The sequence below is a fragment of the Eretmochelys imbricata genome, chromosome 1 (genome assembly GCF_965152235.1).
Source record: "Eretmochelys imbricata isolate rEreImb1 chromosome 1, rEreImb1.hap1, whole genome shotgun sequence".
In the NCBI taxonomy this organism is placed as follows: Eukaryota; Metazoa; Chordata; order Testudines; family Cheloniidae; genus Eretmochelys; species Eretmochelys imbricata.
This window is the reverse complement of record NC_135572.1, coordinates 144,918,830-144,944,429: the sequence shown is the minus strand read 5'-3', so window position 1 is coordinate 144,944,429 and position 25,600 is coordinate 144,918,830. Positions and strand designations below refer to the sequence as shown.

The 25,600-nt window shown below is 42.7% G+C and overlaps 1 protein-coding gene across 1 annotated transcript in view; it reads right to left on the bottom strand.

Moving 5' to 3' along the window:
* POLA1 (DNA polymerase alpha 1, catalytic subunit) overlaps positions 1-25,600 on the bottom strand; it is a 353,817-nt gene that overhangs the window by 172,249 nt on the left and 155,968 nt on the right. Inside the window, exons 29-32 of the mRNA XM_077807202.1 lie at positions 23,336-23,541; positions 21,486-21,618; positions 15,108-15,239; positions 7,899-8,073 (exon numbers count right to left, since the gene is read on the bottom strand). Of these exons, the coding sequence (XP_077663328.1) occupies positions 7,899-8,073; positions 15,108-15,239; positions 21,486-21,618; positions 23,336-23,541 (646 nt within the window). The remainder of the gene's footprint in view (positions 1-7,898; positions 8,074-15,107; positions 15,240-21,485; positions 21,619-23,335; positions 23,542-25,600) is intronic.

Here is a 25,600-nt window from a genome sequence, read left to right as displayed (position 1 = left end):
GGGAAAGAAAAAAATGAAAATGTAAGTATTACTACTATAAACAAAGGTTTATAGAAATAGCATCTAGAGATAGAACACATCAATTCAGTCACCCAGTCCATTCCCATGCCAGAGCAGGACTATTCTCAAACAATAATGCTTTACTTTCTCTGTTTTTTTTTTTTTAAATGTACTTATCACACACTAAGTACATGTTTGTAGTTAAAAAAACCAAAGAGACCACATGCTAGCTCTCCAAAAAAGAACCCTCATGGTCTCCCCTAAATCACCCTTCAAGTGAAGGCCTGCACCTTGTTAACAAATTCTGACAGTCAATAACACCCAAGGGAATTATACAGTTGATACCAAATTCACAGCACCCAGAGATTTAAATAAGGGGCTAACTCACACACTTTAACCGATTTCCACAGTTAAGAAATTGTGGAATACAAGATTGCTCAGCAAAGTATGTGAATAGCACAGCTGAGCAGTTTTGTTATTTTTTTCTAAATAAATCTTGAATAACCAAGATTTATTAAAACTAAAACTGATCAATTCATGGATGTGGTGGTTAGGAAATATAATCATACTGCTTTGTCTTTCCTCTCCCTCCTATTCAAACCCACAGATCTGGTTTCCCTTCATTGTATAATATGACAAAATAGACTGTTAATTCTCTGGGGGCACGAACACGTACAATTTAAATGTATAGTGAAGAGAGTAGCACAATTTGGAGAGCTGTAAAATAAATAATTTAAAAGGCAGCTTGCTTTGTTAATTCCCAATACAACATCTTTTGAACTTTATCCAACCTATAAAATTACATTTGGTAGCCCATACAAATGGGTTCTCCTCAGAACAAAGACGACAGGCAGAGATTACCAGAAGAAAAAGCATCTCCTGAAAAAAGTAGTCACCATGACTAAACTAAACAGGAACTAGAAGAGTAACTTTCCTAAAATTAACATGTTGCAAAACTGCTTGCATGTCAAATAAAGAACACCAGTATCGGCACAGGCCTATGGACCACTGGAATTTCTCATGGAAATCAATTATACAGATATGGGGAAATTCCCTTTTATGTAGCAAACAGCTTCAGTAATTCGCACAGTCTTCAAAGGAGGAGTGAACGCCACAGAATGTGTGTCTCAGTTGCTTGGCTGCTTTTAGAAAACACCTTACTAAGGGATGAGAGAGAAAAACGCAGTAGAGCCTAGGACAGAAGTAAATTTGAGAATGTTGACCTTTTGAAAATGGTACCCGAGACAGATCTTGCTCTAGGTTGCATTGGAGAAAGTTAAATAAGTTAGATAGTTCACACCAAAAAGGAGAAACTCATTGTCTTCTGGAGAATGTTCTCCAGCAATTTATCACTCAAGAAGGATATTGACATTGCATGGCACTTCAGAATCAAGGTACCACAAATCATAACCCTTTTGGACAGGCTGCTGAGATGGGTGCAAGAGACACAATAGGCTGCTTCTGTGAGGATCTAATGGAACTGGGTTATGGACAATAGGGTCAGGTCTGTAAACCAATTTATTCAGAGCCACACTGGGGCTGTGGGAATCAGTTTCATTTGGTCACTCATTTTCTCAGGACCTTTGTAATAATGAAAGGAAAAAGGAAGGAACATGTAGAGTTTGCTGTGATTTTCAGGAACAGTAAATCTATACATCCCTAACACTAGTCAGATTCCTCTTCTCCCCACCGCAAGTCCAAAGATAGAGAATTTACAGATGGAATTTATAAGCAAATAAATCTGTTATTTAGAGTTATCTACATTCTGCAAATCTGGTGTAATACTTATGGACTGAAGTTCTATTCTCCAGCATTTAAAATAGAGTGGCTGAACTAGTCTGCTCTGAGGCTGAAATCACCAGCATAGTATGTGGAGTGCTTTATCGTCACAGAAAATCTTTTCTGCTCATTCCAAGATAAGCAATGTTTCCCTGAGCAGGGCTACACTTCATCTGCCATGACTAGTAAGGTGAGCCATCACTGCAGCATTCGCTAAATGGAGAGTGACCCAATTCTGTTAAATAGGAGATCTGAAGATGTTTCACACTCTTTGATCGCTTGCTCTGCAAAGACATCTGGTTCACATGACATTTCTCACTACAGTGGCTCAATTCATATCCAACTGTTTGAAAAGATAAGCAAAGTTTAATCCATCAGACACAATATTTTCCTAAAATTATCCAGAACGGAGAGTTTCTTCAGAAAGAAAGAAATGTTCTTGGACCCACTGCAAGGAGAGAGAAAGCCAGGATTTCCTGTGTAACAGAGACTAAGACATGTTCTATACTACAAATTTAGGTCAGTTTAGCTACATTGCTCTGTGCTGTGAAAAATTTCACACCCTCTGATGTAGTTAAGCCAACCTAAGCTCCAGGGCAGACATTACTAGGTCAACAAACAAATTGTTTCATGAACCTAGTTACCACCTCTCAGAGAGGTGGATTTACTTACAGCTTCTGTCACTGTAATAAGCGTCTAACTACAGCAACACAGTTGCCTGGTGTAGACATTGCCTAAGTAAAAACAAGAACCCATTAAAGAGTCAAATGATTTGTTTAGCTACCTGATGAGGCTGAATAAGACATTCTAGCCACTATAAAAATAAAATTTCTGATGCATTCAGAGACAAATGTATGTAGGCCACCCCCAGTATTGCAGAAAGATCCCAGAATAACTAATTCGAGCCTGGAATGATTCTAGATCACTCAAAGATTTATGACAGAACTCTGATCAACTATGTGAGAATAATATTTTTACTTTTAATGTGGGTCTCTGGAAAAAAGACCTGGCTTCTACCATCCAATACAGTTTACATGCTTGAGAAAATACCTGATAAAATGCTGCCAAAATAAGGAAACTTTAGGGGCATGGAGATATCAAACTGAACCCATTTGGTTGTTAATCTTACAAGATGCTGCAATAGGTATATGGACGATCAGTCTGGCAGGGCTACAGATGCTTAAAAAAATCTCTGCTGTAGAAATATTATATACCAAAAAATTTCCATCTTGAATTGTGCTGCAAAATGCAGTTTATGCATTTGAAAACAATAGACTCTACTGAGAGTTGTACAGTTTTTAAAATCTAGCCATTACATTTAGGAGTGCCTAAATGGAAACTAAGCTCTTTAGAACCCCAATTGTGGATCCTGAACACTTTTGAAAACCTGGTCCTATATCTATTAGGCTAGCATAATCTTCTGAAGAATTTTTTTGGCTTTTGAAAACAAATGGATATAACTCGGGAATCTTTTTATCTTTCTTTGCCTCAGGATTATACAAGATTAAATCTTCAACTGCTCTATCTAGGCCATTACCAAAATGTCCACTGCCTCTGAACTGTAGGGTCTGACTTTTGATTGTTCTGAAACTCATATGCAAAGTTGGCATTCTTGCAAGTTAGCATTCCACTGGACACAGACATAACCATTAGTGATTTATTAGCGATTATCTTTGAAAAGTCATGGAAGATGGGAAACATTCCAGGGGATGAGAAAAGGGAAAAACATAGTGCCAATCTATAAAAAGAGAAATAAGGACAACCCAGGAATTACAGACCAGTTAACTTAACTTCAAACACCTAGAAGATAATAAGGTGATAACTAACAGTCAGCATGGACTTGTCAAGAACAAATAATGTCAAACCAACCAAACAGTTCTCTTTCACAGGGTAACAAGTCTTGTGGATAAGAATGAAGCAGTAGATGTGGTATATCTTGACTTTAGTAAGGCTTTTGATACTGTCTTGCATGACCTTCTCATAAACAAACTAAGGAAATACAACCTAGATGCAACTACCATAAGGAGGGTACATAATTGGTTGGAAAACCATTCCCAGAAAGTAATCATCAGTGGTTCGTAGTCAAGATGGAAGGGCATTTCAAGTGGAATCCTATAGGGATCAGTTCTGAGTCTGATCCTGTTCAATATAAGAACATGAGAACGGCCATACTGGGTCAGACCAAAGGTCCATCTAGCCCATTATCCCTTCTTCCAATGGTGGCCAATTCCAGGTGCCCCAGAGGGAATAAACAGAACAAGTAAATCATCAAGTGATCCATCTCCTGTCATGCATTCCCAGTTTCTGGTGAACAGACGCTAGGGACACAACCTCTGCCAATCCTGGCTAATAGCCATTGATGGACCTATATTCCATGAATTTATCTAGTTCTTTTTTTAACCCTGTTATAGTCTTGGACTTCACAACATCCTCTGGCAAAGAGTTCCACAGGTTGACTGCGTTGTGTGAAGAATCTTCATCAATGATTTAAATAATGGCATATAGAGTACACTTATAAATTTTGTGGACGATGGGCTTGGGAAGGGTGCAAGAGCTTTGGAGGACAGGATTAAAATTCAAAATGATCTGGACAAACTAGAGAAATGGTCTGAAGCAAACAGGATGAAATTCAATAAGGAAAAATGTGAAGTACTCCACTTAGGAAGGAACAGTCAGTTGTACACATAAAAAACAGGAAATGACTGCCTAGGAAGGAGTACTGAAGAAAGAGATATGGGGGTCACAGTGGATCATAAGCTAAATATGAGTCAACAGTGTAACACTGTTGCAAAAAAACCCAAACATTGTTCTGGGATGTATTAAAGGGAGTGTTGTAAGCAATACACGAGAAGTAATTCTTCCACTCTACTCCACGATGATTAGACATCAACTGGACTATTGTGTCCAGTTCTGGGCGCCACATTTCAAGAAGGACATGGACAAATTGAAGAGAGTCCAGAGAAGAGCAACAAAAATGATTAAAGGTGTAGAAGACATGAACTATGAGGGAAGACTGAAAAAATTGGGTTTGTTTATTTGGAGAACAGAAGACAGGGGACAGGATAACAGTTTTCAAGTATATAAAACGTTGTCACAAGGAGGAGGGAGAAAAGTTGTTCTCCTTAATGTCTGGGGATAGGACAAGAAGCAATGGGCTTAAATTGCAGCAAGGGCAGTTTAGGTTGGACATCAGAAAAAACTTCCTAACTGTAAGGGTAGTTAAGCACTGGAATAATTTGCCTAGGGAGGTTGTGGAATCTCCATCATCGGGGATTTTTAAGAGCAGGTTGGATACCTGTCAGGGATGGTCTAGATAATACTTCAGTCCCCTGCAATCAAGGCAGGACTGCACTAGATGACCTATTGAGGTTTCTTCCAGTCCTACGATTCTATGATTCTATAGCACCAGCTTGAAAGTTAATAGTTAAAATGGCAAAATCCAATTTTTTTCCTTTTAATCTTTTTAACATTCTATTATGGGAGGACAGAGCCTTGTCAATATCTCTTAGCAAAACATTAAGAGTTCCAACTTCCTCCAAGCCATAGATCCCTGCATAAAACATCTATTTTAATGCTGCTTGCATCTTTTTTCCCAATCTGATAAAGAAGCTTCCTCTTCCAAGGGAGCATATGATATTTTAGAGCACCCTTCAGTGAGGGAACTGATCCTGGTAAGGGAGCTCAAGATCTCTCTCTCTCTCTCATTAGGGAGCTCATAACTATTTTCTTGAGCACTGCATGCTTCACAGCTTACGTAGGCCAAGCTTATTGCACACATCAAGTGGTCCTTGCATCCCTTCCATTCCTGCCCACAAGCTCCTTGTGTGCCATCCTCCCATCCCCGTTTTTCAGGGACTTTCTGAAACTCCTCCCAGTCTTCCCCAAGAGGGGTTCTGTGAGCTCCCATTTCCCTCTCCTCCCATACCAGGTCCCCCATTTCCCTCTCCTCATAAATAGCCCTCTGTGCACTGCCATGCCCCTAATGTCCCCCTTATTTCCCACAGCAAAGGCTCTGTGTGCCCTCTATCGCCCCGTATCAGATACCCCCAACCTCCTGACCTGGGGTTCTGTGCCCCTTTCCATTCCCCTTCCCCCCACACCAGCATCCCCAGTCTCCTCTAAGCAAGGTTTCAGTGCATCCCTTAATGTTCAAAACCCTCAGCAGGGGTCCCCAATAGAAGGGTTGTACATTCTCCACCCATGGCAGGGACTAAGAAAACCTTCATCATGCCCTTCCCCATGCAGGGGGGCTCTGTCTTCCCCCCACCCCTCCTTTCCCACATTCCTTCCCCATGGTAGGGGCTCTCCATACCTCTCCTTCCTCTTTCCCCCATACCAGGACTCCCCAATCTTCCCTTCACGAGGGGTTCTTTGTGCTCCATGCTTCCCTCTCCCCATGCCAGGGGCTGTGTGCATGCTCCCATTCCTTTCTCCCCCCATTCTTCCTCCACCCCACTCCTCCAACATTATTCTTCTTTCTGTCTGGGAGATAAATCATTCAGGGTGTCAACATGTAAAACTCTATTGGAAGAATGGGCAGAGATGAGATAGGACCATTGCTATGCTGGAAAGTGCTAATGGGGCCATCAACCAGTTTGATCTAGACAACTGCAGAGGTGCTCGAGGCTGTGGCTGTGCTAAACAGCTGGCAGGGGCTTCGTGCGTCTCCCATTTTCCAATTTTCTCTAATCAATAAGGTTATGGCCACTGATGCCTAGAATACTCCCTCATATTTTAGAATAGATTGGTAGAGCCATCTGATCTGCAATCCACAAACATGGCCCACAGATATAAAGCGGAGAGCCGCAGGGCCCAGGATTTGCAGGGCTCTATTGATTGGATGCAGTGTTCCAAAGTTATCCCATTACATATGCAATGACAGACAGACAAAGAAATGCTGTCAAGTTGAACGTCAGACCTCCATCAGCTCAGCCAATTAATTACTTTTGGGGAGGAAACAAAATGAAAAATGATGTATATGAATAGTCATGTCATATTTTCTATAAAAGAGTTAGAAAATAAACCCTTTGTTGGAGAAGATTTACAAGTAACTTACTAAACACTGAACTTTTCCTCTGGATAGGGAGCCTGTGGAGGATCACTTGTTGTGTAAAATAAGCTGTGTGGGTTAGGAAAAGTTTTACTGTTTTTTCTGACATCTCCTAAAGAAAAACAGTTTTCTTAAGAAAAGCTCAGGCACCCGCACCTCTCTCGGGCTGAGTGAAAATGGGTGAATCTGTGTGCACCTGCAGCAGTAATCGTGTCTATTGATTTTTCTACATGCCTGACACACAAGGAAGGAAGGATCCATTACTATGGATTATTAGAGCTGCCTGCCTGCTATATTCTAGGAAAAAGGTCTTTATTGCCATATTTCTGGAAAGATTTACCTTGCCATTAGAGATTAAAAATATTAACAGAGCTGCAAGGTTTTTTCTCCCTGGACAGATACTAAAGAGCACAGACTCTGTAACTGCACAGTATGTTTTAGCAACTTAAGAAAAGCTTGTGAAGAAACAACAGGGCTGCCATGGATAAAAACTAAAGGGTGCCAGACAGAGTTAGATTTTACAACCCTCACTCATTACAGATGAGCACTTACTCACATGAGTAACTCCACTCAAGTCAATAGGACTACTCATGTGACTAAGCATACAACTAAATCCACACTGCTGAGCTACCCAGGTCCTACGAAGTAGAAGAGCGTGACCACACGGCAGCGGAAAGCCATGCCTCCCAGCCTGGGTCGGCAGCCTCCTGCTCATTCAAGCAGAGCCAACCACACGCTGCAGCTGCAGCAGAGGCAGCATTTTTGTTTAGCTGTCCAAGTCCAAGCCTGCCCAAACCCCTAGGTTTGCGTTTGGGCGGCTAGCCGAAGCTGCCATGCGTGTAGCAATGCCCACGCTGATATTTTTAGCGAGCTAGCATGAGTCTGTCTACCCAGGCTTGGAGGTTCATTTCTAGCGGCAGTGTAGACATTCCCTAACTATTCTCTCCCCAACACAGACTGACCTGAAGAACATATTCCCTACTGTGCTTCTGCTAAGAAATGATGTGCATTAATTACGCTCACTCCGCCCCTTGATGCTCTCTGGATAAAGTGAGTTTTATATACTTACCTAACCATGTTGCAATGAGAACAGAGTCAATTCCATCTATGGGCTCACAGATTCGAGCCACTACTGGGTGAATCTGTTGTGACAGATAGTACTGAGTATCAACAGTAAGATTTTCTTGTTTTTGCAGCTGTTCTGGAGCATATGCTCTCTGGCTGGCACTCAGATTTGACCCATCCTAAGACAGGGGACATACACAAAACAAACCAAGAGAAAAAAATCAGTCATATGTGGGTTGGAGTTGGGGTTAGACATTTCAGCATTAGAAAACTAGGTTTTTAAAAAAGGGTACAGTGGATTCCTTCCTTCAGCTATATTATTACATATCCAATACAAATTAAAGAAATCCGAAGAAACAGGTTACACGTTTGTTGCTGGCATTAGCTAGTAAATTCAAGAACATAAATCAAGCTTGTATTATTACAGCTTGTGTGTGCGCAAATCAGTAATAGTAGACAGAGTAAACAGTCCCATCTGTCAGTTGAGAAATGCACAATGAAAATATACTGTTACCATCAGCCCAGTTAAAAGTATGCAAAGGGCAAACATTTTGGGATCACCCTTATATTAAATCAGCATTATCACATTACAGCGATCGTTAGAGCAGCTTCCTAATGGTTGTGGTGGATTCTCCATCACTGAAAATATTTAAATCAGATTGGATTTTTTTTCTAAAAAGATACACTCATGTTCAAACAGGAAGTAATTCATGGCCTGTGTTACACAGGAAGTCAGATTAGATGATCAGAAGGGTCCCTTCTGGACTTATACTCGGTTAATCTATTGTAACATGCAGATACCAAATCATATCCTTACATGAATGTACTAAAATAATCAGTGGTGCATCGTCAATGAACAGACAAAACACTAAGTGGAAGAATGGAATGAGGAATTAAGAGAGCAAGACGATTTATTTTGTTAAGAAGTTTATGCTAAATTCTACATAGACAGGAATAAAAGTGGGTTGATGGAGAAGAAACTGTCAGGCACCAATGCACAGATAAGTAGCACAACAGAGACAATGTGATCAACCCAAAAGGGCTGAGCACATTAAGAAACTCTCTGCAATCCTTCTAGTCAAGAGTGCCAATCTGGAGTTCCAGAGGGCACAATGAGCCGTTCTTAAAAGAGAAAAAAGTAAAAACGGAGGCTGAAACATGTTGAAACGAGAGGCTAAAATGCAGGTTGAAAATGGGGCTGCTGGGAGGGTAGAGAAATATCTTGAGTTCCAAGAAAAAACTGTTCTTCAGGGAAATGCAGCATGCATTAAACCTGTAGAATACCACTCACAGGTCATGTGAACACTATGAAAAAAAGTGTATTTTTCACATGCATAAGCTAATGTATGCCAAAACCAAACGGGGTGAGGGCAAGTACTGTGGTAGAAAGTACTCTACTATTCAGTAACACCTGTTGTACTTCCATAGAGCAGGATTCTAACCCCGTAAACCATTGAGGAACCATGCCCCAAGGCAGACAGCCACTATGTTGGGATGAAGCACACAACTCTCATCCTGTGAAAGGAGATGAGGAATGGTCAGGAACATGAACGACAGCTGGACACACAGGTGAAGCAAGTAAGAGTACCAAGCTGGTCTCAGCAAGGTCAACACTATAAGGATAACTCTGACTTTGTCTTGTCTGATCTTGTTCATTACCCTTAGTATCAGTGGCATTGGCGGAAATGCATAGAACACACCCTTCTTCCAAGATAGAAGAAAGCATAGTGGCCCAGACCCCTCTTGATCAGAAAACAGGATACTTCCTGTTCCTGGAGATGGCAAAGAGATCACTTCTAGCAGTCCCCATCTTTGGACTATGCTGTGGAGAACGTGGGTGTCTAGCTCCCATTTGTAATCCTCTGACAAGTGTCTGCTGAGAACATCAGCTGTGATGTGCGGAATACCTGGGAGGTAGACTACTGAAATTTGGATCTGACGAGCCATGCACCAATTCCATAGTTTCACGGCTTCAGCACACAGGAAGGGGGATCTTGCTCCTCCCTGCTTATTGATATAGAACAGACAGGATATGTTGTCTGTCATGATACTGATTGATTTGCCCCTTATCAGGGGCAGGAAATGAAAGCAAGTGTTCCTGACAATCCTGAGCTCCAACAGATTGGTGTGAAGATTGGTTTCTTGAGTTGTCCATCTTCCCTAGTTGTGAAGATATTTCTTCATCCCAACAGTGATGCATCTCTGTTGTTAAAGTCACTGATGGGCAACAAAAAGGAATGTTTGCACCGACATTGAGTTAATCCTTCCACCAGTCTAAGGAGTTCCTCTCTTGTAGAGGAACTGTCACCTTCTGTTCAAGGTATCTGACCAAGGAATAGATCTTTCTGAGCCAACTCTGGAAGCAGTAGAGACATAACCTTGCATGATCAGTCACAAAACTGCCATGTGTCCCAAAAGCTGAACACAGTTCCTTATTGTGATTCCTGAGGCATGTTGTGCATATGCTAAGAAGAAGGGCTCCTCTGAACTTTCTGTACCAGATCTGACGGGGTTATGAATCTGTCTAAGGGAAGGTACGCTATGGCTATCAATGAGTCCAAATATGCCCCTACAAACTATATCTTCCTTACAAGAATTAATGTTGACTTTTTTACATTCAACTGCAGACCTAACTCCTGGAACAGACCAAAGTCTGTCTGGGTGGATGACAGCACTACTTTGTAGGAACGGCCCTGGAGTAGCCAGTCGTCAAGGTACAGGAAGACTAGGATCGCTTCTTGTCAGAAGCAAGCAGCCATTACTGCCAGGACTTCTGAGAACACCTGGGGGCCAAGTAAAGGCCAAAGGGAAACGCTCAGTATTGGAAACGATCCTGTCCTATAGTGAAGCATAAGTATTTCCTGTGCAATGGATGTATCATGATATGGAAATACACATCTTGTAGGTAAAGGGCCGAAAACCAAACCCCCTTCTCCAGTGAAGGAATTATAGCTTCCAGAGTTACCATCCTGAATTTTTGAGACTTTATGAACTTGTTTACAAATCTTAGAACTAAGATCGATCACCACCCTTCATCCTTCTTTGGCACAAGGACATAATCTGAGTAAAATCCCTCACACTTATGAGGAGGAGGAACCAGCTTTATTGCTCCTAATCGAAGGAGAAATTTACTTGTCTCAATAAAAGCTCGTGGGAGGGGTCCCTAGAGAAAAACGGGGAAGGGAAGTGGGTGCAAGGAAGGGAATGATGCAAAACGGATGGTATGTTGACTCACTTGTCTATAGTGATCTACCTCCAAGCATATAGGAAATAGGCAAGGCAGTCTCCAGGAGGATGGGATCTGGGCTAACACGCACATCTGTAAATCCAGAGGTGTGGAATGGATCGAACCCTCAACCAACCCATCAAAACTGTTGCTTTGAAGATGATGGGTGGTCACGGAGAGCAGATAGCAGTCCTTTTTCTTTTAGATCTTTCTCTCTTTCTGGGGGATTCAGTGGATCTATGGAACCAAGAAAATTGAGCAGGAAACAATCTCTGGGTAGTCTGTGACCTACTAAACTTTTTCTCGATAAAGTTATTTTGTTGATAGATGCAAAGCAATGCACGTGGGAAAACAGAATCCCAACTACACATATAAAATGATGGGTCTAAATTAGCTGTTACCATTCAAGAAAGATCTTGGAGTTATTGTGAATAGTTCTCTGAAAACATCCACTCAATGTGCAGTGGCAGTCAAAAAAGCAAACAGAACATTGGGAAAGGGATAGATAATAAGACAGAAAATATATTGCCTCTATATAAATCTATGGTACACCCACATCTTGAATACTGCGTGCAGATATGGTCGCCCCCATCTTAAATAAATATATATATATATATATATTATTGGAATTTGAAAGGGTTCAGAAAAGAGCAACAAAAACTATTAGGGGTATGGAACAGCTTCCGTATGAGGAGAGACTAATAAGACTAAGACTTTTCAGCTTGGAAAAGAGACGACTAAGGAGGGATATGACAGAGGTCTATAAAATCATGAATGGTGTGGAGAAAGTAAATAAGGAAGTGCTATTTACTCCTTCTCACAACACAAGAACTAGGGGTCACCAAATGAAATTAATAGGCAGCAGGTTTAAAACAAACAAAAGGAAGTATTTCTTCACACAATGCACAGTCAACCTGTGGAACTCTTTGCCAGAGGATGTTGTGAAGGTCCAGACTATAAGAGGGTTCAAAAAAGAACTAGATAAATTTATGGAGGATAGGTCCATCAATGACTATTAACCAGGATGGGCAGGGATGGTGTCCCTAGCCTCTGTTTGCAGAAGCTGGGAATGAGCAACCAGGAATGGATCACTTGATGATTACCTGTTCTGTTCATTCCCTCTGGGGCACCTGGCATTGGCCACTGTCAGAAGACAGGATACTGGGCTAGATGGACCTTTGGTCTGACCCAGTAGGGCCGTTCTTATTTGTAGGTATATGTATGTCAGGGGGTCATAAAATAGCCCTAGAGTCCTTTAGAGTGTGCAAGGACTCGTATGTGGTTTCCGAGAAGAGTTTACAACTATGGAAGGGAAAGTCCTCCACCGTCTTCTGTACATTTCAAGGAAATCCTGAGATATAGAACCATGATGCCCTGCACATAACCAGTGCCATAGAGATGAACCTGGCAGCAGTGTCAACAGCAGCGAAGGATGCTTGAAGAGCAGTTCTGACCACCAACTGGCCGTCTGAGATGATGGACTGGAATTGCTCCCCATGATCTTGTGGCAAATGGTCAATAAAAGTCATGAATCAGTTATAAATTTGTAAAATTATATTTGGCCATGACCACTTGATAATTCACAATCCTGAACTGCCGAGCTGCTGACGAACAGGACCTTCACCCAAAGAGATCCAGCCTTTTCTGGTTCCTGTCAAATGGGATAGACTTAGAGAAGCACTGCCTACCTGACTCATTTACTGCATCCACCACCAGAGAGCTAGGCTGAGGGTGGAAGAACAAAAAGTCAGAATCCTTAGAGGGAACAGCAGGGGGGCTCCTAGTTGCGAGTCCCCGCCAGGCTGGGGAGGGACAGGACTTGTCCTTTCCTTGCCTGGCAGCTCTCAAGGGGGAGAGGGGAGATCAGGCCCACCACCAAGAGCCTCCCCTTGCTGCACGAAGTGCCAAAGGTTCCTGCAGCTGGAGAAGGCTTGTGGACATGGGTCTGATCTTCCCCTGCTGCTAGGGCTCCTAGCTGCAAGTCCCCACTGCCAGAAAAGGGACCCCACTGTTAAAACACCTTGAAATTTCAGATGTAAACATCTGAAAATGTTAAATTGACCATTTAAAAATCCTCCGGCCGTGAAATTGATCAAAATGGACTGTGAATTTGATAGGGCTCTAATAATAATATTTATCCCTTTCTAGATGGAAATGATAGAACTGCCTTTTCTGCATTGACAGAAGCGTTCAGTAAATATTCTTGTTCTGTATTTGGGGAAAAAGCCAGATGTATTTATATCCTGTGATGATGACACAATACTTTCCATTTCAACAGTAACTCAGGAGGATGTTAAACAGCAGCTACTTTTTAAATCAGCAAGTCTGGATAATTTGTATCCAAGAGTGTTTTTTTTTTGTTTGTTTTTTTTTAAAAAGAGCTGGTCTAGGAGTTCTCTAGATGGTTAATTTTGATTTTCAGAACACTGGAGAAATTCCAGAGCACTGGAAGAAAGTGAATGTCATATCAATAGTTAAAAAGGGAAAGCTCGATGACAAAGGTAATTATAGGCCTGTCAGCCTGACTTTGATCCCAGGCAAAACAATGGAAGGGCTGATTTGGGACTCAAATAGAAAATTAAAAAAGGGTAATATAATTAATGCCAATCAACATGGGTTTACAGAAAATATATCGGGTTTAACTTGATATCTTTTTGGATGAGATTACAGTTTTGGTTGATATTGTTAAGGTAACAGTGTTAATGTAATATACTTTGACTTTGGTAAGGCATTTGTACTTGGTAGCATATGACATTTTGATTATGAAACTAGTAGGATACAGAAATCAATAATGGCACATATTAAATGGATAAAAAACTGGCTAATGGATAGGTCTTCAAATGTACTTGTAAACAGATGGAAACCAAATGATGGAAACCATCATCACACAAATACGTTTCCTGTGGGGTCCTGCTGTTTAACTTTTTTTTTTTAAAATGGCATAGAACCATCACTGATAAAGTCTGCAGATCAAACAAAGATTGGGGTAGTAGTAAATAATGAAGAGGACAGCTCACTGAAATAGAGTGCTCTGGATCGTTTGTAAATTGGGAACATGAAAACAATATGCATTTCAATATGGCCAACGGTAAAGTCATAGATGCAGGAACCAAGAATGCAGACCAAACTCACAGGATGGGAGACTATTCTGGGAAGCAGTGACTCTGAAAAAGATGTAGAGTCATGGTGGGTACTCACATGACCGTAAACTCCCAGTTAAACATGCTAGCCAAAAAAAGGTAATGTGATCTTTGGATATATAAACAACGGAATTTCAAGGGTTATATTAATCTCTGAGTTTGGCACTGTTGCTACTGCTACCGAATACTATGCCCAGTTCTGGTATCTACACTTCAAGATATGGAAAAACTGGAGAGGGTTCAGAGAAGAGCCACAAGAATGATTAAAAGACTGGACAACATGCCTTATAATGACACATTCAAGGAGCTCAATCTATTTAGTTCACTAAAGAGAAGTTATGGGATGACTGGATGACAGTTTTATAAGTACCTACATGGAGAACAGAAATTTCATAATAGAGGACACTTCAGTCGAAAAATGTATGACAAGATCCAATGGCTGGAAGTTGAAGCTATACAAATTTAGTCTAGAAAGAACCGTGCAAATTTTGAACAGTGCAGGTAATTAACCATTGGAATAACTCATTTAGGGTTGTGGTGGATTCTCCATCATTGTAAATTTTAAAATTCAGATTGAATATTTTTCTAAAAAACTGCTCTGGTTCCAACAGGAATTAATTCAGGGAAGTCCTATGGCCTGTGTGATGCAAGAGGTGAAACTAGTTGATCAATGGTTCCTTCTGGACTTATAGTACATGAATCTATGTCAAATTTAGGGCAACCTTACTTAATAGTGTTCTTTAAAAATACAGAATAATGCCATTCAACGATTTGAGGGATTTGTTTTCTTTTATTTTCTCCCAAAAACTCATGAATAGTATCTACCCATAACCAAGATTTTTTTTACCTGACAGATCACATACGACACAGTATCTCCTGCTTTCACTTTTCGGCCTCCTTGAGAGTTTATCCACATGGCAACATGCACATGTGGCAAGCTTTTTTTGTCAGGATAATCCTGAGGATCCTTTGTCAATGCCTAAGAGACAAAGGGGAAAACAGGTACATATCTTTGAGAAAAACGGAAATTAAATACTGGACAAATCACTGCAGTAAAAACCAAAGATTATATAATAGCTGTCTTCATCATCCCTCTACAGTTCACCAGAAAACAATTTTGAAAGATGACATTAATATAAAATATAACATTATAACAAATATATCAGTCTTTCATGCTCCCTAATTAACATTATTGTAAGAGCAACCTGAAATTTTATACCTTAAGTTTCTGAAAAGCTAAACACAATAGGAACCCCTAATAAAAGTTCAAACAAGCACCAAGACAGCCAGAATAGTTAAAAAAATAGATTTAATCAAAGTATGAAATACTATACACAGTGCAAGAATGCAGTGAAAGGTTAATTTTTTTTTTCAGTTTTGAAAATTCTAAATGTCTGACACATTTATATCTAACAAACTTTGTAACAGAAGTAGACCAGCGTTTCAATATGTCTATGGATAGGACTACTGGAATTTTACAATAAATCATTTCCCCTCTATATTCCGTAATTACTTCACTTGAAGATTTTGGGGAAAAAAAATCACCCCCTTCTCTACACCTACAACTTCATCAACATAACTTTTAAACTAATATTTGGTTCTAAATATTTTAAAGGCAATAAAACACTGGAGTGTGTAGGACTTAAAAAACCGGTTACCTACTTTTAGGTAACTGTTGTTCTTTGAGATGTACTGCTCATGTCCATTCCATTCTAGGTGTGTGCATGCCCACGTGCGCAATCATCATAAATTTCTGCCCGAGAGGTATCCGTAGGGTCGGCTGTGGCGCCCCCTTGAGTACCGTGCTTATGCATTACTGTATCAGGCGCCGCCGGCCCAGCGCCCTCTCAGTTCCTTCTTGTGGGCAACTCTGACAGAAGGGTAGGAGGGTGGGTAATGGAATGGACATGAAGAACAACAGTTACAAAAAGGTAGGTAACCGTTTTTTCTTCTTCGGGTGTTTGCTCATGTTGATTCCATTCTAGGTGATTCACAAGCAGTGTCAATGGAGGTGGGCTGGGAGCTCACGGTCTTGCAGTGTGCAGCACTGCTCTGCCGAAGCCAGCATCATCCCAGGCCTGCTGGGTAAGTGCATAATGGGATGTAAACGTGTGGACAGATAGGTAGCAGCTCTACAGATCTCTTGGATCGGTACCTGAGCCAGGAAGGCTGCTGCTGATGCTTGTGCTCTAGTTAAGTGCGCCTTGACTACTGCCAGTGGAGGCATTTTCACCAACTCACAGAGGTAGCGGATGCAGGCGATGATCCAAGACCAAAATCTTTAAGCAGACATTAGGTGACCTTTTATCCTGTCTGACATCATAACAAACAGCTGCATTGACTTGCAAAACGGCTTTGTCCTGTGGATGTACAAGGCCAGCGCCCTCCTGTAGTAGTCCTATCCTGGGTGTGCAACCTGCATTCCTCTTCCAATTTATGAAGCTTCAGGAAGACAACAGGTAAGTGTATGTCCTGGCTGGTATGAAACTGGGAAACTATCTTGGGCAGAAACGCCGGGTGAGGACGCAGTTGGACCTTATCCTTGTAAATACCATTTAGGGAAGTTCTGAAAAAGATCTCAGACACCCTGTGGGTAGATGTTACTGCAAACAGGAATGAAACCTTCCAGGAGAGAAGGAGAAGAGAGGAGGAAGCCAGAGGTTCAAAGGGAGGCCCTATGAGCCTTCACAGCATGAGATTCAAGTCCCATGAACAGACAGGGTCCCGCATGTGAGGGTAGATGCTCCAGATCTTTCAAAAACAGGGCCATCATGTCATGACTGAAGGCTGACCTGCCTTGGAATGGAGAGTGGAAAGCCCAGTACATGTACTTTTTCAACTTGGCCAGGTAAGTTGCTCTGGTGGAGCTCTTTCTGCTACCCAACAAGACCTGTTGAACCTGGGCTGACCATTCCTGCTCTTCCGCATTCAGCCATGTGGTAACCATGCTGTCAAGTGCAACGCAGCCAGATTCGGGTGTAGAAGACTGCCATGGTTCTGGGACAGCAGGTCTGGCCAGAGAGGTAGCCACAGCAGGGCGGCTACCAAAAGGTCCAGCAGCATGCCCAACCAGTGTTGGCAAGGCCACTCGGGAGCTATCAAGATAACTTTTGCCCTGTCCTGTTTGATCTTCATGAGGACTCTGTGGAGCAACGGCACTGGTGGGAAGGCATACATCAGGGCCCCCAATCACAGGAGCAGGAAAGCGTCGGACAGGGAACCCCGTCCATCCCCCAGAGTGAACAGAACACATGGCATAGCCTGGCAGACTAGGTGAATGGCTTTGAGCTCCCTGATGTTGATATGGAGGGCCAACCCATCATTTTGCAGCCAGTGGCCTTGCATGCTGAGCTTGTCCAGGTGGGCTCCCCAGCCCAGGTCCGACGCATTGGAGACCGGGGTCAGCGACGGGGACAGGGCAGCGAAGCAAACTCCCTGCAACATCTATCGGGGGTTCATCCACCAATCCAGAGACAACAGAATGTGATCCGGCACCTTGACCTCCCGATCTAGGTCATGCCTGTTGGGATGTAAACCAACGCCAGCATGCTTGCAGAGGCCAGAGATAGAGCCAGACGTGACTGACCACCAATATACAGGAGGCCATGTGGCCCAACAACTGCAAGCAGGTGTGAGCCATAGCGATCAGGTGGTTCTTCACGTGGGAGATCAGGTCCGACTGGCCTGAAAACGCGCCTCCGGAGGGAAGGCTCTGGGTCACGTTGAATAGAGAATTGCCCCAATGAACTCTATTCATTGGGCTGGCTTTAAGGTGGATTTTTTCTCGTTTGTCAACAGGCCCAGGTCGCAGCAGGTGGAACACACCAGATCAAGGCTTCTCTGGACTTGTTCCCAACACCTGCCCTTGATGAGCCGATTTTCGAGATACGGGAAGACCTGGACCCCGTGACGTCTCAGGTAAGCAGCCCACTGGTGCCACACATTTTGTGAAGACCCTTAGGGCTGATGAGAGGCCAAAGGCAAGTGCCGTGAATTGGAAAATATGTCCGCCCACTATGAAACGGAGTAAACATCTATGACCTCGGGATATGGAAATAAACGTTCTTCAAGTCAAGGGCAGCACACCAGTCTCCCAAATCCAGGGAGGGGATGATGGAGGCCAAGGAGACCAGGAGAAACTTCAACTTCTTGAGAGACTTATTGAGGCGTCAAAGGTCCAGAATAGGTCTGAGGCCCCCTTTTACTTACAGGATCAGGAAATAATGGGAGTAGAATGCCTTTCTTGTCACATCCCGAGGGACCTCCTCCACCATCCCCAGGTGCAGGAGGTTTTTGACTTCTTGAATGAGGAGTTGCTCATGAGACGGGTCCCTGAAGAGGGATGAGAAAGGAGGGAGCAGTGGCTGAAAACTGAAGGGAGTAGCCTTTGCGCTGGCCATTGGCCATGCTGCCAAGGTGGGGCCATTGACGTCGAGACAGCCTCAGGGCCCCAATCGCGCCAGTGGAGTCTGGGCAAGAGGCTGAACTCCCTGCAACATGCTGGAGGAATCCCCTTCCAGCGACCACAGTGGGGCCATCGATGCCTGAGTCTGCCTGCTGACCATCACCACCAGAGCCAGTGCCCGGAGTGAGAAGATTGGTGCCGGTATCAAGAAGACTGGTGCCAGGGGGCGACTGGAGATGTGACAGGGAGTGGTCCCACCGGGCAGGCAATTGAGATCTGCACCGGGAGGATGACTAGTGGGAGAGTAAACAGTGCTGGTAGTACGGAGACCAGCACCTCCCTCTAGGTGATCCACATCGAGATAGCAGGGACCACAATCGCAGTGCTGGTGACCCAGGGTGAGCCCCAGAGGATCTGGGCTGCGATTCCGGGGATTTGTGGCGTAGAGCTGGAGAGCGCTGTCTTGGCTCGGGGGATCAGCAGTGCTCCACTACCCTCTGAGGAGTCTTAGCAGCTAGCTTGTCCTCATAGGGAGCCTTTGCTGTTTCCTGCGGCATATGCTGTGTCGGCAGCATGGGCAGAAGCCTCTGTTCTTTCGGCACCAGCGGAGCTTGCGAAGGCGTCTGTGCCGTCAGGGGATTGGGTCCCATACCGCTCCTTGGAGTTGGTGGTGGACCTTTTCAGAGGCTAAGGGCCCTGACTGGGGAGGCATGCACACATGGCTTTGGAGTGGCGGGCGGCCTGAACTGGGTCCCTTGCCTGATGACCCATGGCCCTTCTTGCTTGGAGCTGGAGAACCGTGCTTCCTAGTTTTCTTTTTGGGCGCCGGCAATGGGGATCGGTGCCAGGCAGAGCCTGGTGCCGCGGGTGCACTGCGCATTGAGACCGAGGTACTAGGCGAGTCTTGGCAGGACAGGCAAAGGACAGACTCCATGAAGAGAGCCCGCAAATGAAGAAGTTTGAAAGTTTTTACAAATATGGCACTTGTCCTTCACATGCGATTCCCCCAAGCACTTGAGGCAGCTCTTGGGGGTCACTTACAGGAGTAGGCCTGTTACAGACCATGCAGAGCTTAAACTCAGGAGACCAAGGCATGCTCCTCCTGGGGCAAAGTCCCCGCTGGGACTCTAACTTCTAACTACACTTAACACTAACTACTATAAGCAAACTATTTACAAAACCGTAAGGCTCAAAGTCAGTAGAAACAAAACCGCTAGCCCTTGCAATGCAAGGAAACGTGCTTCGACTAACCACCACGGGCAATAAGAAGGAACTGAGAGGGTGTAGGGCCAGCGATATATACCGACATAGGAGCTCTCAAGGGGGCGCCACTGCCGACCCTACAGTTCCCGCTAAGGCAAAAATCTCCGACGACCGCACACTTGGGCATGCGCACACCTAGAATGGAATCGACATGAGCAAGCATACAAAGAACAATGGGAGATATCTCCAATAGCATTCATTTTTTAACAGAAAACTAGTTTAAAATGGTTGTAGTCATACTGGTCTTCAAGAAAAGACAGACAAGGTAATAATGGAACAGCTGTCAATGAGCCACAAAATAGTTGACTCCACAAGCACTGACATGAAAGTGTGTGATTTTCATTACTACTTCATTTAAATTTTCTTGAGGACCAAAGAGTTGCCCAGCAGAGAAGGGGCACTATTATACTGTGGCAAAGCTGGGAGAGAAGAGTCTTTTCATAAGAATTCCAATGGGAAGAGAGAAGCTTTATTAACAAAGAAAGAAGGAAAAACGTTTTATTCATGGTTCCCAAAAAGGAAGGGAGGAAAGAACACTCTTCACAGCACTCCTGCCAGCTAAGGCAGAACATTCTGGCTCACATTCATGGGCAAGTCCCAGAAGGGGCATCAGAATTAATTTCAGCTCCAGTCTCTGCCATAGAGAGGGAGAACCCAACAATTTGTACTGGACTTCTGGACATACTCTACAGTGAAAATAAACTGAAGAGTACAATGAAAAAGAATCAAGAAGTTATGTTCCACGTTTAAAATAATTAAAGTAATGACTTGGGGGACAATGTTCTCAGCTGTGGCAAAGAAACTACATTCTATTGCTCTGTTCTTGGAGCATGGCCTCACAGACCAAAAAAACAAAGCAAAAACAAACCAGATTTGGGACTCCAAAGAGGTTAGAGACACACACTAGGATCCTCATTCAGCAAGGTACTTCAGCACATGCCTAACTTTGAACATGAACAGTCCCATTGCCTGCCTTTCTTAGGCTGTAAGCTCTTTGGGGCAGGGACCATCTTTTTGTTGGGTGTTTGTACAGCACCTAGCATGGTGAGGTTCTGGTCCTTGGCTGAGGCTCCTAGGGAATATCACAATAGAAATAACAGGGATTACTCATAGACTTCAAGTCAGGCCTGTTGCTAAGTCCCTTGCTAAATTGGGGCCCAAGAGCTAGTGGCAGGGAAAATGAAAGGAACAGAAGAGTAGGAGTGATAAATTTAAAAGAAAGAATCAAGTTAAAAAAGAGGGGGATTGGCCATTTCCTCTTTTGACGTAGAGAGGTGGACCAGGATCAATATTTTCAGGAACCATACAACTTTTCCCAGCACTAGTTCTGGATCACTGACCAGAAAGACAAACTAAAATCCCTGGTAATATCATATCAAATGCATGAAGAAATCATTAATGACTGTCCATCCCTTGCCTGAGTTTGGTGAAACAGCATGTAAACAAGACACATATACTACAGCATTTTTAACTATAAAAGGTCTTGCAAAATAGTTTTATGGGGGGAAAAAGAAACCTGAAAATCTTATCAGTAGCTGATGAGTGGTACCATTTTACCTTGTTGATTTCAAATTGGCTTATTGGGACTCTGCCATTTATCACATTTTCTCCAATTTCTATTAGTCGCCTTTGAATGTTTTCCACGATTGTGTCTCGGGACTGGTCAGAAAGAATCTGACCAATTACATAACTGTAAAGAAGTAGATGCAAACAAAACTTTTTTTAAAATACAGAGGGTATCTTCGTCTTTAAAACATACCATAGTAAATATGTGCATCTCTCTTTGTTACCTCTAAAAACTACAAACGGAAGACAAAGTTTACCTCAAAATTAACAACGCTTTTTCCCATGATCGCTTACATGTTTTAATTGAAACTATTTCTTGAAACTATTTTAAAATGATGGACCCAATGCATTTCTAATCTCCCCCTTCAGTGTTTTGACATTTACTAATCCACAAAAGGTATCCAAAATGAGAGAAAATTTGACTATGAAGTCTGTTCACTCTAACTTCCTGCCTATTTCTGGAAAAATGTATACAGAGGGTCTGCCAGCTGCAGTACTTAATCACTGAAGAACCCTGACAATCATTTGTATAGCTTTAATTACTCATACATTCCTAACGTGGAGAAATTTGTTTCTATTATGATGCATCTTTTCTTAGAAAATACAACAGTTAAGAATAGTAAGCAAGTGTGTAGTGTACATTTACAGATAAAGAGGCATCAATTTCTGGGTACTTTAAACTAATATTTTCCAAGAGGCTGTATGCAATACAAATTGACTCAGCCATAAAATGACCACCTCTCTGTCCAATCAAAAGTATTCTTCCTTTAGTACTAATTGTATAATCTCTGTAAAAGTTGAGTGCAAGAGAGGCTCCATATGCTTCACATAGTAAATGCCAATAAATCAAATCATTGATACCACACACAATCTTCTTTAACAAATAAAAGGATCTAAATGAATGACAAAAGAGCTCTTCAGGACAGTGACCACATCTTCCATTTTGAGTGCTTCTGCAAACTTAAAATTTATTAACAACTCTTTAAAGCTGTAAATTTGCCACAGTGTAGTATCAAACTCCCTACTCCTCCTTCAAAAATCTCAACTTAAGAACCCAAATCAATGATAAAACATGTGAGAATACATACACGTCTCACAATTCCTGAATTCAGGTTTATTGTGCTATATATTTAATTGCTTCAGAGGAAATGCAAAATTTAAGATTTACAAGAAAGTGAGACCAACCGACAGTAAAAATAGAGCTTTTTAAGTGTATACATATAATCTGTTACTGGTTTAAAATCTTTCAATATTTTGATAGGCTGTTCTGAGTCCTTTTAAAAATTAGTTAAAGCACTTTCTGTACTTAATACAGGAGTTAGAGTCAGAGTTTAAAGGCTTGAAGGGACCACCAAATGATCTAGTCTGACCTCTTGTATATATATCACAGGCCACCAACACTACCCAGCGCCCACACACCAAACCCAACACTGAAATTAGACGACGGCCCTCAGGAGAGTATATCATTATGGGTCACAAGAGGAGAGTAGAAGGGACCAAAGTGCACCAATGCCCAAGGCCACTGCAATGGCAGGGAACTGATTGAGATATACCCAGGTAATCCCAGCAAGAGACCTGCACCCCATGCTGCAGAAGAGGATGAAAAACCCCCAAGGTCACTGGCACTGCCAATCTGACTTAAGGAAAAATTCCTTCCTGACCTCACATATGGCAATCACTTAGAACCTGAACACTGGCTATAAACAGTAGCAATATTTTTCCTGTGAGAGAGACATTAGCGACATCTAGCAGCTCACATGTTAATGAAGATTGTGTGTGAGATTTTCAGGAGTCGTACATCATGAGATGAAAATAAAGTCAATATTAAAAGCAAAACTCACTTTCCAGTTTCTTTTGCAAGATCACACCAGTCTCTTCGGACTATGTCCAATCCTTTCAATTCCTGTTTAGTAACATATTTCCCATCTCCTGTTGGCTCCACCATCAGAGCAGCATATTTCTTCTTCTTTAACAGTAGCAAGGACTTGAAGACCCCATCAATATCAATCTCCAACAATTTGTACAGCTTGTTCACTTCACTTTTAATCTGTGATACATTATCACCATTAAACCAAATGCAACATCTCATTAATTAACACACATTACTTTCAAGAATACATGCATCAGGCTGAAGTTTCATAGCAGTCATACTTTATGTTGTGTGCTTATACAGACATATTTTATACATTGGATGGATGTTTTCAGTATAGTAATACTTATTAACTACCGGTTTTAGAGTAGCAGTCATGTTAGTCTGTATCCGCAAAAAGAAAAAGGAGGACTTGTGGTAACTTAGAGACTAACAAATTTATTTGAGCATAAGCTTTCGTGAGCTACAGCTCACTTCATCGGATGCATGGAAATGGTAGATACACAAAGTAGGTCCTGGGGTCAACTGTGCTATAAAAGACATCTGTCCCCATGAATCTGGGGTCTGCCTCCCTTCTGAACAATTTTGGCCTCTTTGCATCTGCATAATTCATGAACAGGTTGGTTGAAGGAAGTCTGAACAATAAGACAGAAAATCTCCTGATTCAACCATCACTGAGAATTGATGACTCTGCACCTGCTGAGCTGGACAATCTTTTGATTCAGGTCCCCGTTTGATGTGGATCGCTCTGAGGGAAAGGAAGAATTGTTCTACCTACCTCATTATTTCTACTGCTTCTACATGTAGTACTGGACTCCTTGCTCCCCCTTGGTTGATTAAATATGCAACTGCATTCGTACTGTCTGATTGATGCAGCATGTGGTTCCCTGTTAGGGTGGGCTGGCTTGATTGTGGAGCTAGCTGGACTACTCTCAGCTCTAAGATGTTTATGCTGCAACCCTTTTTTCCTCCTCACTCCAGAGGCCCTGGGCTCTTTGGGTGTCCAAGTGAGCTCCTCAGCCACCCAGGCTGGCAATGGTTGTGAAAACTAAAGGATCTGGAAATCAGATGGTCAACCTTTAGCATGAAGGCTTCAGCACTTCCGATGCATAATTGTGATGAAGTGAACCCTATGTATGACACCAGGAGTCCTAGCAGTTAGAGGCATAGAGCTATGGTAGCCTTCCCACGGCTCTGGAGCAAGAAAATGAATTCCTAGGTGGAACAAGAGAATTTTTTTTGGCATCAATATCGAAACCATGTGCCTAGAGGAGATTCAAAGTGCAAGTTATGGCCCTGTCTTCTGCTGACTGCGATGAAGCTCTGATCAGGATGTCATCCAGGAAGGGATACAGATGAGTTCCTTGTGACCTGCCTCTGGTTATTATCACCATCAACACCTTTGTAAAAATTTTGGGAGCCAAGGACAGGCTGAACGGGAGTGTTTGGTACGGATAATGTTTGCTCTTGCAGGTGAACTTCAGAAGTCTGCTGTGGCATGGTCTGATGGGTGTATGGAGATACATGTCCACTAGATCTATTGAAGTCAAGAAATGCCCCGGGACAGGGATGACACGTAGAGGCCAGGATCTCCAACCCAAACTTCATTTTCTTCATCCACTTGGACATTTTGACATCAAGAATGGTGCTAATATACCCTGTATGCTTCTGTACAATGAAGAAGATGGAGTAGAACCCAGAGAGCCTTTCTTGTAAGGGAACACTATCACCCCATTTTTAGATGAGATATTTCATTCTGCAACAGATTGTGTTTTATGGGATTGTTGTAGGTGCGTTGACTGGATGTAAAACAGTTGGAGTGTAGCTCACAACTCAAGGGAGTATCCTTGGCTATTTTATTGACCCAGTTGTCTGTGATTAATGAAAACCATTCCTCTAGGAAATGGGAAGTCCTGGCCCCTGGATTCAGTTTTGGGCAGAGGCCTATGTGATCTTCATCATAAAATGGATTGCGGTGGGAGGGAAGGGAGACTGAGGTCCTGCTGGACTTTCCCCCTTCACCTCAATTTCACTTAGGGCATCTGTTGTCCCTTCACTGGTACTCCTGTGAGGAAGAGGGGTGAAAGAAGCACCTCCCTGTGAAGGCCAGTCTATCTGTCTCCTGAGGGTGCTTAGTGGAGAAGGGAAAGACTTTGGATTTTGCTGCATTGTCACCCTCCAGCTTTTCTCCAAAAAGAAGAGAGCCTGTAAACTTGACTGAGCACAGAACCAGCTT